Here is a 13,698-nt window from a genome sequence, read left to right as displayed (position 1 = left end):
ACATTATCTCCCAGGAAAGAGAGGCCAAGAGCTACTTCGTCCTCCATCCCCAGAGCCCTCAGGCTGAGAAGTGGAACCAGCCAGACTCCATCCCCACCCTGGGGCCTTAGCCACCCATGAGGTCCTGCCCACAGGAGACACCCAGGGAATCAATGTAGGCAACACGGGATAGGTAAGAAGTACTGCGAGGCCGGTGCAAGAGAAACAACCAAGCTCGGCCACTTGCCTCAAGTTCACAGCTCCCAGCAAATCCTCTGGCCCCGTGGGCTTCCCAGGCCCAAGGGGCCCTGGAGTCAGACTGCCAGAGTTCAAATCCCTGCTCTGCATAGCTCTTGCTAAGTACGTGCCCTTGGGCGAATCCCTTTACTTCTCTATGCCTGTATTTTCACATCTATAAAATGGGAATATTGGGCTTCCCTGGTGGCGCAGTGGTTGGGAGGCCGCCTGCCAATGCGGGGGACACGGATTCGTGCCCCGGTCTGGGAAGATCCCACGTGCCGCGGAGCGGCTGGTCCCGTGAGCCATGGCCGCTGAGCCTGCGCGTCCGGAGCCTGTGCTCTGCAACGGGAGAGGCCACAACAGTGAGAGGCCCGCATACCACAAAAAATAAATAAATAAAATGGGAATATTTATAGCATTTACTTCCTTGGACTCTTGTGAGGAGTAAATAAAGTTACATATGCCAAGGGCTTGGCACCATGTCAAGCACTAAGCCAGTACTTAATCAATAACAGCCATTACTATTACTACTACTTTAAAGGCCAACGAGTACCCCTGGAGATCTAAATGGTGTCAAGAATTCCTGGGCAGACAGTGGTTTACAACAGGGGTTAAGAATCTGAGTCTTGGGTCAAGTTGACCTGGGTCTCTGTTGCAACTCTACCAAGGAGCAGCTGTGTGATTCCAGGCACTAAGTGGGCTCTTCTCAGCCTTTACCGTGCACATGAATCCCCTGGAGATCTTGTTAAAAGGCAGATTCAGATTCAGAAGGTCTGGGGCAGGGCCCAGGATTGTGCATTTCCAAGCAGATCCCAGGTGGTGCCAAGGCTGGGCTTCAAAACACACTCTGAGTAGCCAGGCTCTCTAAGCCTCTGTTCTCCTCCGGAATATGAGGATAATAGCAAGACATGCACGTGTTGTATACCTACACGTTCCCATGAAAATGACCAAAACATAGTCAACGTTACCAATAGCGAAAAGCCTCCCAGAGTCATTCAGCCCTCACTACTGGAACCTCTCTGGGTCTAGCCTAATTCCCTCCTGCCATCTCCCCAGCCACTGCCTGTGCTTCAAGTCCTCAGGGGAGCTGCTGGGCATCTGGGGTCAGAGGGGTGCTGCTTCTGTGCTGCCCTCCACCCCCAGCCTTAGTCAAGCTGGGAACAAGCTACTCCACCTAAAACCGGTCTGCCTGAGAATCTCACGTGAGAGAGCCAGGGTCTCTTCTGATTCATCCATCTCTGTCCCTCCAGTGCCCAGCACACTGCCAGTGCCCAATTGCTAGTCAGTATACAGCAAACAACTGAACAAGGTTTTAGACAGATGGCCTTCAATACCTGCATATTAACTTTTGAATTGCATATATGTATTACACAATTATATCACACAGAGGACAGTGAAATGGAAAGTTTTAAATGATCAGATGTTAAAGGAAGATAAGGAGACACCTTGAGCACACCCACTTTAGAGACCAGGATTAGCGAGCAGAGGTCTTCACACTCTGGGCCATCAGCATGTCCTAGGGGCCTGCTCCCACCCCTCCCTGGCGCCTCTGAGTGAGTGGAGCTGGGAGACTGACGACTTGCACGGTGGGCAAGACCCCAGGGCACCCTGATGCCCCCAAAGGGAGAGATCCAGGGTCTTGTGTAAGGGTGGAGGGCTCAGGATGGGTTTGAGCTAATCCAGAGCCGTGGGGCCATGAGTCAGCCACTCAACATTTCTAAGCCTCAATTTTCTCGCCTGCCAAATGCAGGTCCCACCCTTGCAGAGTGTGGTAAGGATGGCATGATGTGCCTGGCACAGAGCAGGTGCTCAGCCAATGACACTCTCGTTAATGGACATTTGAAGATTAATTAAGCCAAGTCTCCTCGGGGCATTTCGTAAGAGTGTGACAATAGCTAAATGAGTAGTGTGTTTTGTGGAGATTGAGACGTAAAGTATTGATACAACGACCTATATTCATCACCTCCTAAGGGGGGGGCGCTAAGGCTGAGTACATCCACTGCCTTCTGTGGGCCTAATATTCCACTTAAGTTTAGGAACTTTACAAATGAACTGTTTAAACCAACTCAAAACAAGGCAGAGGGTGTCTAGAAGCACATCTGGGACAACTGTCATCTCCAGCAGGTGCGACAGCCAGGACCTTACACTTTATATATTAGGTATCTCCGTGCTGTCTCAGAGTCTAATGATGAATTGTATTTTTGCAATCATAAAAAAAGCAAGAAATATATTTGTAAAAGAAAAAAGGAGATAAAACAGACGAAGTACGCAAAAAAGAAAACAATCCCATCGGGCATCAACTATTACGAAAATAATACGTATTGAAAGACAAATCAGAGGACTGCTAGATGAATTGGGGTTTTTTTTAATTCTTAAAAGGCCCAAACACAGCACAATTTTTGAAAATAAAATACCCTTACTGCTCCCCCAAAATAAAACATTCAAATTAGGGCTACATTGAGGGCAAAGTAGCGAGGGTTGAGTTTCAAGCAAACTGATCACAAAGGGATTTGAACACCAGGGAAACTAGTATTAAGGGGACTGCCCGGGGCCATCCTTGCTTCCTGGAAGGCCCTGACCCCCAAGCAGCTGAAACGCGGTACCCAGGGCAGCTCCTCCCATCGCACCCCTCCCAGGCCCTCAAAAGGTGCGGCTAGTGAGAATTCATCAGGCATGGGGAGCCCGGGACAAGGGCGACAGAGGTGATAGCCGGTGAAGAACAGAGCCTGGGGAGGCACCCGGAGGCGCCCCAACACTGCCAGCCGGTCTCAGGGCAGAGGAGATGAAGGGAATGGTTTAAACAGGGATCGTGTCGAATCTTCAGCCCTGGGCAGCCCCTGAAGTGGACGGTTGGTGTTGGGCGCACAGGTGGAGGGGAAGGAGGACAGAGACAGAGAGAGAGACAGCCAGAGACTGTGAGAGAGTCTGAGACATAGCCAGTCAGACAGACAGGAGGAGGAGGAGATGGGGAGAGTGATACTTACTTCACGGTTTATCCGAATCTTAATGATTCCAGTGAGGGAACAGTACAAAGCAAAAGAGACAGATATTAGGCCAGAGGCAGATGGAGGTGGACGGAGCACAGGAGTGGCCAGAATGGGTGATGCCAGCAGGGGCGGCAGAGCAGAGATGCGAGGGCTGGGCAAGAGAGGGGGAGGGGCAGGTCCCTGCCGGGGCCCAAGGTGAAGCCAAGGAGGACCTTGAGGAGACCGAGGCAAGGCCCCTGTCACCAAAACTGCCCAAGTCTGAGAGGTGAGGCCAGGCCCGGCCCCATAGCCCAGCCAGGGGAGAGGATGGGAGGTGGGGGAGAAGGTAAGGAATTCTGGGAAATACGGGGTAGCGCATCTGGCCACCAGGAGGGAATGAAGACAAAGGAAAGGAAAGGTCACCTCCAGAGTCCCTGACTCCCCCCCTCCCAGATACATGCCTCCTCCACCTCCAGCCGGTCATGCCGCTCCTACCTGGGCCACCCTTCCCTTCCCTCTCCAGCCACCCAAGGCCAGCACAAGCCCTCTGCTTCCATGCTGCCGGGCACAGCTAACCCTGGCACTACCACCACCTTGCTGTGTGACGCTGAGGAAGTCATTCCTCTTTTCTGGCCTGTGCTTTTCCATCCAGTCTGAATTTATTTTACTTGTACGCTTATGTGTCTCCCCAACTAGAATCTATATGTTCACGGAAAGCAGGGACTGTGTCTGCTTGCCCACTGCTGTATCCCTGGTGCCCAGCACAATGCCTGGCACACAGTAGGTGCTCAAAACATAGCTAACAAATGAATAAATGACTCTCTACCAAACTCGGCTCGCTGCAGGTCAGGGAGTCTGATCAGGGACCGACTCCTGGGCCTGTCCTGTCTCACCCTCATCCACACTTGGGGAGCGGACTCATCACCTCTCCTTCACACTCAAGCTCAGGCCCCCTGGCTGCCTGCCCTGTCTCTGGCCCCTCCCTCTGGTCCAGCCCGAGCAGTTGCTGCTATGGCTGGCAGGACAGTCTCATGGTTAGCAGAGACCCTGACAGGCTGAGATTTGAATCTCTTCTTTACCACTCCCTAGCTGTGTGACCTGGGAAAAGTAGCTTCACCTCTCTGAGCCCCAGTTAAGTGAGACCACACAATGCTAACTACCGCATAAGTGGTTGCAGGGATTATATAAAGGTAATTATTTGGTATAACGTGCTTAGCACAGTGCTTGGCACACAGTACATGGTCAATAAACCTGAGCTATTATTCTTACAGTACCGCTCTGATCATGGGTAAACACTTTTAATGACTCCCTGGTGCCCCTAGGGAAAAGGCCAAATTCCTCAGCTTGCCATTCGTGGCCTTCAGCGCAGCCCCTGTCTGCCTTCAGCCTCGCTGTGTATCACCAGAATCCCACCCCCAGGCTCTTGGCCCCTCCCCAAGACGGGATCCTTCCTCATATCTAGGCCTAGCTGTCTGCCCTCTTCCCTCCATTCTGCCTCACTGACACTCCCCTCCACCATCCCCATCCCCCGTCTCTCAGGCCAACTCTGGCCTACAGGAAGCCCTCCTGACAGCTGCCGCCCACCCTCTCCTCCCCTCGGCTGAGCTCCGTGGCACTGACTGCAGGAGGTGGGGGCACTCAGAACCCAGCCACGTGAACCCCCATTTGTTCCCTGACAGGTCCCGCCCTGCCTGGACAGTGAGCCTGGAGCGGGCAGGGCCGGTCAGCAGAGATGACGGGGCGAGGCACTCACGTCTATGTAGTTGGCATTAATGTAGTCGGCATCAGGGTCTCCCAGCATCGGGTGCAGTTTTACTCGGTGCCGATCATCTGGAAACACAGAGCAGGTGGCCATGGGGTGGGCAGGGGCTGAACTGGGGAGCCCAGAGCTGAGGCAGTGGGGGAAGCTTCCTGGAGGCCAGAGGTGGGGCACAGGCAGGTCAGCCAGGGAACCTAGAGGCTCAGGACCAACGAGTAGGCCCTTGGTACTGCTGGAGGCAGGGCAGGCCAGTGGTTAGTGTCTGCACTGCAGCATCAAGAAGGCCTGAGGTCCTGTGCTGCTCACACAAGTATATTAGCTGTGTGACCTTGGGCAGGGGGCTTAACCTCCCAAGCCTCGGTTTCCTTATCTGTAAAGTGGGAGTTCTACTACATCCACTTCACAGGGTTACTGAGAGGACGAAGTGAGATAACAGGTGTGATGCTCAGCACACAGCTTGGCACGAGACAGGCCCTCAATAAATGGCTCACTCTTCTGTTCTGCTGCTTCCTGTTCCATCCCACCCCGCTGCCCCAGACCCCAGGCCCTCCCCCAGGACTCACAGGCAGGCATGGGCTCCTGCCGGCCACCCTTGACCTTGTCTTTCTTCTTTGTAGCATCCCAGCCTTCAAAAAAGCTCTGCCAGAAGGGAAAGTGGTAGTTAGTGAGGGAGGGAAGCCCCTCTCTCATAAGAGCCCTATCCCCTCAAGAGGATGGGAGTGGGACCACGACAAGGGCCAGGTTCAGGGTTAAACTTGGGGCCTGAAATAAAGTCACTGTAAATTCCTTTGTAAGTGAGGGACTAAGTTCAATACCAAGCTGTGTAGGGGGAAGAGAGAAAAGAGGGGAAAAGATGGTTAGAGTTCAGAGACATTTTAGAATGAGGGTCAGGTTTAGGGCAAATCCAGGTTTGAGCTGGGAAGGAGGTAAAGGTGAGGGTCAAATGAAGTCCAGATGGAGGTAGGATGGGATTCAAGTCAGAGTCCAAACGGAGCTTAGGATGAGAGTCAGGGTCAAAGTCAGACTGGGATTTAGGTTGGAGGTCAGGGTCAGTGTTGGTGGTCAGGTTCATATCAGGAATAGAATAAGGATCCCGGCAGGGTCCAGATGGAGACTGAGATAAGATTCAAGATCAGTTTTCAAGTCAGCGTTAGGATGAGAGTTAGAAACCAGGTCAGTCTGAGGTTAGGATCAAGGTCAAGGTCAAAACATTAGGTTGAATTTGGGGACTGTCAGAGCATGGGTCCATCCAGGGCTGGGCTGAGGGCTGCCAGGGTCCACAGGGAGGAGCAACCAGGCAAGGCCCTGGCGAGGGGTCCTGGCTGGACTGGGGCCGTGCACCTCATACTCCTGCTTGAAGCCGTAGCCCTCGGCCGTCTTCATCTGGTTGATGTGCTGCAAGAGGTCGGCCACACGCACCGCGGGATGCAGCTGCCCCGTGTGGTACGGGGAGCCCTTCCGGCCACACGGACGCCGCGGTGAGCCCCCCAGGAGGCTGCTGGCCTCAGTGACCCCACCACTGCGCTGGTCTCCTGTAGTCAGAGAAAGGGAAAGGGGTTTCTGATACACACGGGCCCCAGCCTGGGGAACCCCAGATGGACTCAGGGGGCCGAGGGAGGGAAGGGAGCACGGCCAGCGTGGAGGACGCCTGGGTTGTTTGCTGGAGCCAAGCAGTTGGCTGGGCCCACCCTGGGTGGCCCCTTCCCTGCTGCATCTGTTTCCCCATCTATAAACTGAGGGGATTGGTTCATATGAACTCGCAGGGCCCTTCTGGTTCGGCCCTGCCTGCTGTGATCCCGTGGTCCCCTCACCCTCCTGGGCTCCCCTGCAGGGCCCACCCCTCTGTGACTTCACGTGCTGCCTGCAGGGGGAAGCGCTCAGCAGAGCCCGTGACATCCCTCCTTCCTTCCCCTCTTCCAGGGAACAATCTGGACCATTGACAACTCCCAGCAATTACCCCCATTCAAAGACAAGCAAGTCCCGAAACTAGCTGCTGCCGCCACCCCTTCTGCAGATTAACGGGAAGCACCTGAACAGAGGCGTTTCTCCTGCGTAAGCATTTCCGTTGTCAGCCTGTGCGTAGGCTCAGCCCGTGGGGAAGAGGCGGAGAGGTTCACGGTGCCCCACGGGCCCCACGAAACTATCCCCTCCCTCCAGACCACCCCTCCCCGGCTCTCCTGGTCAGCATCCCCAAGGACATCCCACCCTGGTCCTTAGATCAGGTCCTGGGATTGAGAAAACAGTCCTGCCCAGCCACACCCACCTTCCAACACTCACTCCCACACACTCATTCCCTTCTCCTGGCCTGGGAGAGGTGCAGGGGCTCATTCTCCGCGTGTCTCACCGCTGTTCTCTGCCCAGCGGGGCCTAGATGCCAGCCCTCTCCCTGCCCTGTGCCTTCACACATGCTTTTCCTCTGCTTCAAACACTCCCCCCTTTATGCCTGGTGGACTCATACTCATCCTTCAGGTCTCAGCTAAAATGACCCTCCTTGGGGAGCCTTCTCTGGCTGGTGCCTGGCCTCTAATTCCTAGTCATGACTAACAGACAGAATGAATGCAGCACCGGGACGGACACCACCACCCCCCTCTCTGTGCAGCTCCACTTCCCCGAAGTCCAATCTCTGCCTCTTCAATTCAGGGAGACTGCAGGCCCTGCTTGGGTTCCCCTTCCTGTGCTGAGGTTTGAAAACTGCCTCCAAGTAGAAAGGTGATGCCAGGCAAGGCTCACCTCGTGTGTTTCTCTTCTCTCGGGAATCACAGTCATGAGGTGCCTGGTACCCGATGTCTGAAAACAACTGTTTCACGTATTTTATCCAGATTTCTAGCTGCTTACAGCTGGAGGGCAAGTCATGTGCCAGTTACACATTCGTGGTCCAATGCGCCAAACCCTTAGTTTTTCAGATAGGGAAACTGAGATCCAAAGAGGAGAGATCTGCCTAATGTAGTGGTTGTCCAGGTGTGTTCCAGAAAATACTGGTTGTGCCAGATGACTCAACGGTATTCCATTAAAAAGAAGAGAAGGAGGATGAGGAGGGGCTCTACGTTTTAAAGGAGTCTGTGAAATTGTTTTAAACAAAAATAAGTAGGGTTTTTTTTCCCTGTTAAACCTCTCAGGGCTTCCAACAAGTTAGTGTGTATTTTAAATCTCCAAGAGATGGAGGAAAATAACAATGTTTCACCTCCCTCTTTCACCAGGAAAGCTTGTTTCATGAAACATCCTCAGGGGAACACAGTGTAATACAGTGATGAAGAGACATGCTCTGAAGTCAGACAGGCCTCAGATCAAATCCCAACTCTGCATGTGACCTTGGGGGTGTTAATTACTCTCCAGAAATTTCCCTTTTCCTATGACAAATGAAGATTAAAACTGTTACTCTCCAAGATGATGATGTAAATATTCAATAAGATAATGTGTATGAAGCACCCAGCCCAGTGCCTGGCACGTGGACACCTGCAGATGGAGCTGTCGGCATGATCAGGAGCTTCCAGGAAAGGCAGGAACCTCTGGAGTCCCAGAAAGCCAGAGCAGCTGTTTGACAAGAGGTGGCCTTTCTGTCTTGGTCCTTCTCCACCGTAGGATCTTGGTCCAGGACCTGACAATTCTAAAGACCATCTACCACAAACACACAAGACAAGCACAAAGGTTTCAAGAAAACAAGATTTCTGCTGGCTCAAAGAACTCAGAGACGAAGGGGTCCTAAGTGTTCTTCGTGGAAACCATGCCAACGGCTCCAGAGAGAGCTCTCCGGGTGCAGAATCCAACAGCTCATCCCAGAGATCTTGAAGGGTTGGAAGCCCTGATACAGCCTCACAAGTAGACATGGAACCATCTTGCGATGGGTGAAGACAAGCAAAAAATCCCACTTGCTTGGGGTCCAGACAGGAAGCCAGAACCAAAGCTGGGCGGCTTCCAGGTGAGCCCGAGAGCAACACAAGATGTTCTACAAATAAGACCACCCGAAGACAAAGGACGATGAACAATGATGCTGCCAAGAAGACCCTCCATTTCTTGGGGCCCAGAGAAGACAGGTCCTTACTCTTCTCACCCATGAATTACCATGGGATTTCAGTCACACTCACACACACACACACACACACACACACACACACACACAAACACACACCGCCCCCCCACTCCCGCCTCTCCCATACACACACATACCCCGAGAACCAGCTTGCCCACAGCTGGAAGCCCCTGAAAGGGAGGAAGAGAAGAAGAAAGGTAAGAGCCAGCCATCAGCTTCAAGGTCACCACTCAGGGGCTCTCCCAGGCTCTCTCCAGCTCCATTATGATTGGCGGACAATTTTGGGGAGTAACCACTGGACAGTTGATGTTTTGCGGCGAGGGCTGAGGCCCAGAGGAAAGAACACTGGGTGTGGAATCGGAGAAGCCTGAATTTGAATTCCAACTCAAGCCGCTTGACCTCTCTGGACCTCAGTTTCCTCATTTGAAAGTGGAGATCCTCAGACTTTCCTCAAAGATGGGCACTTTCCCCGATTGCCATCCACCCTCAGATGAAGACAGGCCACCGGTTATACAATCTAGCAGCATATTACATTTTTCCTTCACTATGTGCAATTAGCAAATAACTTTAAAGAAACACAGTCTGTAATAATAGCTAACAATATCTAACACACTGAGTGCTTTCATATGCCTAGCATGTTTCTTAAGTCATTCAATCCTTAGAATATCCCTATGAAGTAGGTGCTATTGTTATCCCCCCCTATTAAACAAGGAAACTGAGGCCCAGAAGGGTTAAGTTACCTGCTCCTTAAGTGGAAGCAGCAGGATTCAAACCCAGGCCCAACTGACTCTGGGATCCTGTTGTCTTTCTCTGTTTTCCTCTCCCTGATAAAGGGGCATTTGTGGTGTCAAATAAGGGGCACTTATTTGACGAACCATTTGGCCGGACCGACTGGTTCCCACACAGGTCAAGAGCTCCGGATGGACAGGGCCCAGAGGGTTTGAGGGTTTTCATAGGCAAGATCAGAGTCGAAGGGGGCACGTTCCAACATCTTGGGAACATCCCAGCTCAACATTTACTCAGCACGGGAAGTCCCTATTTAAAACTTCCATATTGAGGATACATCAAAATCAACATGGCTTTCTGTTCTAAACCACAAAACTCTGGCCTCCACTGTTTGGAAAGAAAAGAAGGAAGTGGCGGCTAGACCAGCATGGGGCATAAAGAAAGAGAGAGAAGCCTTGAGACTGAGCTCCAGTCGCCCGAATACACCTTGAGCTTCCCAGCCGTCACACCTTCCCCCGTGTCCTGCATCCTGCCTTCAGGGGCCCCGCCCTCCTCACCATCAGTCAAATCTTATCCATCTTAGCCAAAACCCTGACCTCCCCTGCCCAAGGGTGTATCTTCTCAAGACTATGGCAGCACTAACTGTCCCCACTACCCCCTGGCAATTAGCCTAGTGTGGACTTCCCTGGGTCAATCTCATCTCCCCAACTAGTCAGTGAGTTCCTTGGGAGCAGAACCCGTGTTTCCTGGCTCACTGCATCTCTCCATAAGACTCAGCAGCAAGGCATGTGCCCACACCACCTTTACCTCCCACTCTCCCCAGCACCCACTTGAGTTTTCAGCCCACGCAAACCTCTCCATGTCGTCCTCTGTGCCCACCTCCGTGCATTTACACATGCTGTTCTTCGTGCACATTTGCCTTTTCCTTCCCATCTCTGCCGGTCCAAATCCTACCCGGTCCTCTAGGCCCAGCATGATATAGCAGAAACAGCAATTTGCAATTCAGAAAGACCTGAATTTAAATCCTGACTCTGCCACCTTCTGCTTGATCTGGACAAGTGATTCTCCTCTCTGGGTCTCTGTTTCCTCATTTGTAAGATGAAGGGTTGATAACAGCTACTACTGTGTGTGTAAATTTAATGAGGGAGGTCACAAAGAGAACGTGATGCATAAATGCATGTCAATGAATTGGAAGACATAAATGAAATGGACACATTCCTAGACAACTATAACTTACTAAAAGTGTCTTGAAAAAAACAGAAAGCTTGAATAGTCCTTTACTCCTTTAAATAGATTGAATTAAAAGTTTAAAATGTTTCCATAAAGAAAAAAAAAAAAGATTATTTCACAGGTGAATTCCACCAAACTTCCAAGGAGTCAGTTACTCCAATCTCCCATGATAAGGAAAAAAGAGAAGAGCCCTCAATGCTTTTTTTTTTTTTTTTCGGTATGCGGGCCTCCCACCGCTGCGGCCTGTCCTGCTGCAGAGCACAGGCTCCGGACGCACAGGCCCCAGACGCGCAGGCCCAGCAGCCAAGACCCACGGGCCCAGCCACCCCACGGCATGTGGGATCCTCCCGGACCGGGGCACGAACCCACATCCCCTGCATCGGCAGGCAGACTCCCAATGACTGCACCACCAAGGAAGCCCTCAATGCATTTTATAAGACAAACAGAATCTTGATACCAGAAACCAGACAAAGAGAGTATAAAAAAAGAAAAATTATAGGCCAATCCCATTCAGGAATACAACTTTAGAATCTTGAACAATATTATAATTAAACTGATTCCAATAATTCATTAAAAAAAATTATGCATGATGACCAAGTTGAATTTACCCCAGGAATTGAAGGTTATTTTAACATTAGAAAATCTAAAAATGTCACTCACCTCACTAACAAACTAAAGGAAAAAAATATGGCATCATAGTAAATCCAGAAAAAAAAGCATTTGCTAAGTTTAATGCCCATTTAAAATAAAATCTCTTAGCGAACTAAAAACTGAAAGGAATTTTGTTAATCTGATAAGACATTTCCTCCAAAAACCTATGGCAAATTTCATTCTCGCTGTTTTAATGTTAGAAGCATTTCTTTTAAAACCAGGAAAACAAGACAATGATTTCTGCTATAACCACTTCCGTTTGAGGTTCCAGCCAGTGCCATGCGGAAAGATAAGGAAAAAAAGGATAAGAAACGATAAATAAGAAACAGAACTGTCAATATTCACAGATCCTTTGTACTCAGGAAATCTGAATGATTCTACAGACAAATTAGAATTAATCAGAAAGTTTAGACCCTGAATGGCCAAAGCAGTTTGAGAAAGAAGAACAAAGCTGGAGGTATCAAGCACCCTGACTTCAAACTATACTACAAAGCTACAGTAATCAAAACAGTATGGTACTGGCACAAAAGCAGACATATAGATCAATGGAACAGAATAGAGAGTCCAGAAATAAACCTACATACATATGGTCTATTAATCTATGACAAAGAGGCAAGAATATACAATGGGGAAAAGACAGTCTCTTCAACAAGTGGTACTGGGAAAACTGGACAACTACAAGTAAAATAATGAAACTAGACCATTTTCTCATACCATATTTAAAAATAAACTCAAAATGCCTTAAAGACTTAGGCATTTTTCCAAAGAAGACATGCAGATGGCCAACAGGCACATGAAAAGATGTTCAACATCACTAATCATCAGGGAAATGCAAATCAAAACCACAGTGAGATATCATCTCACACCCATCAGAATGGCCATCCTCAAAAAGGCAAGAAATAACAAATGTTGGTGAGGATGTGGAGAAAAGGGAAGCCTCCTGCACTGTTCGTAGGAATGTGAATTGGTGTAGTCACTATAGAAAACAGTGCAGAGGTTCTGCAAAAACTTTAAAATAGAACTACCGTATGACCCAACAATTGCACTTCTGAATATTTACCCAAAGAAAATGAAAACACTAGTTCAAAAAGAGATATGCACCTCAATGTTCTTTGCAGCACTATTTATAATAGCCAAGATATGGAAGCAACCTAAGTGTCCAATAACAGATGAATAGGTAAAGAAGATGTGGTGTATATATATACACACACACACACACAATGGAATATTACTCAGCCATAAAAAAGAATGAAATCTTGCCATTTGTGACAACATGGAAGGACCTGGAGGCTTTTATGCTTAGTGAAATAAATCAGACAGAGAAAGACAAATATTGTATGTTTTCACTTCTGTGTAGAATCTAAAAAGCCAAACAAATAGACAAATATAACAAAACAGAAACAGACTCACAGATATGGAGAACAAATTAGTGGCTGCCCGAGGGGAGACGGGTGGGAGGATGGGCAAAACAGATGAAGAGGATTAAGAGGTACAAGCTACCGGTGATAAAATAAAGTAGTCACAGGGATATAATATACAGCCCAGGGAATATAGTCAATAATATTGTAATAACTTTGTATGGTGTATAATCTATAAAAATATCAAATCACTATACTATATACCTGAAACTAAACCAACTATACTTCAATAAAAAAAGAAAGTTTATCAAGGTGTATTGTTATAAGATCAACATCTATACATATAAAAATCAACTGCATTTCTCTATATGACCAATACTTAGAAATATGATATTCTAAAAATGTATCAATACCATTTATGCTGGGAAAACTGGACATCCATATGCAAAAGAATGAAGTTGGACCCTTATCTAACACCATACACAAAACTTAACTCAAAAAAGACTAAAGGGGCTTCCCTGGTGGCGCAGTGGTTGAGAGTCCGCCTGCCGATGCAGGGGACATAGGTTCGTGCCCCAGTCTGGGAGGATCCCACATGCCGCGGAGCGGCTGCGCCCGTGAACCATGGCCACTGAGCCTGTGTGTCTGGAGCCTGTGCTCCGCAACGGGAGAGGCCAGCCACAACAGTGAGAGGCCCGCGTACCACAAAAAAAAAAAAAAAAAAAATTAAAAAAAAAAAAAAAAAAAAAAAAAAACACGGGA

At 49.5% G+C, this 13,698-nt stretch overlaps 1 protein-coding gene across 3 annotated transcripts in view; it reads right to left on the bottom strand.

Moving 5' to 3' along the window:
- Positions 1 to 13,698, bottom strand: part of PTPRU (protein tyrosine phosphatase receptor type U) — an 81,323-nt gene that overhangs the window by 14,658 nt on the left and 52,967 nt on the right. For all 3 annotated transcript variants that reach the window (XM_024766832.1, XM_024766833.1, XM_024766834.1), the window contains exons 16-18: positions 6,286 to 6,476; positions 5,508 to 5,583; positions 4,939 to 5,015 (exon numbers count right to left, since the gene is read on the bottom strand). In XM_024766832.1, the coding sequence (XP_024622600.1) occupies positions 4,939 to 5,015; positions 5,508 to 5,583; positions 6,286 to 6,476 (344 nt within the window). The remainder of the gene's footprint in view (positions 1 to 4,938; positions 5,016 to 5,507; positions 5,584 to 6,285; positions 6,477 to 13,698) is intronic.

Source organism: Neophocaena asiaeorientalis, unplaced genomic scaffold (genome assembly GCF_003031525.2).
Source record: "Neophocaena asiaeorientalis asiaeorientalis breed wild unplaced genomic scaffold, Neophocaena_asiaeorientalis_V1.1 scaffold79, whole genome shotgun sequence".
Lineage (NCBI taxonomy): Eukaryota > Metazoa > Chordata > Mammalia > Artiodactyla > Phocoenidae > Neophocaena > Neophocaena asiaeorientalis.
The sequence above is the reverse complement of the archived record's forward strand: the minus strand, read 5'-3'. Positions and strand labels throughout refer to the sequence as shown.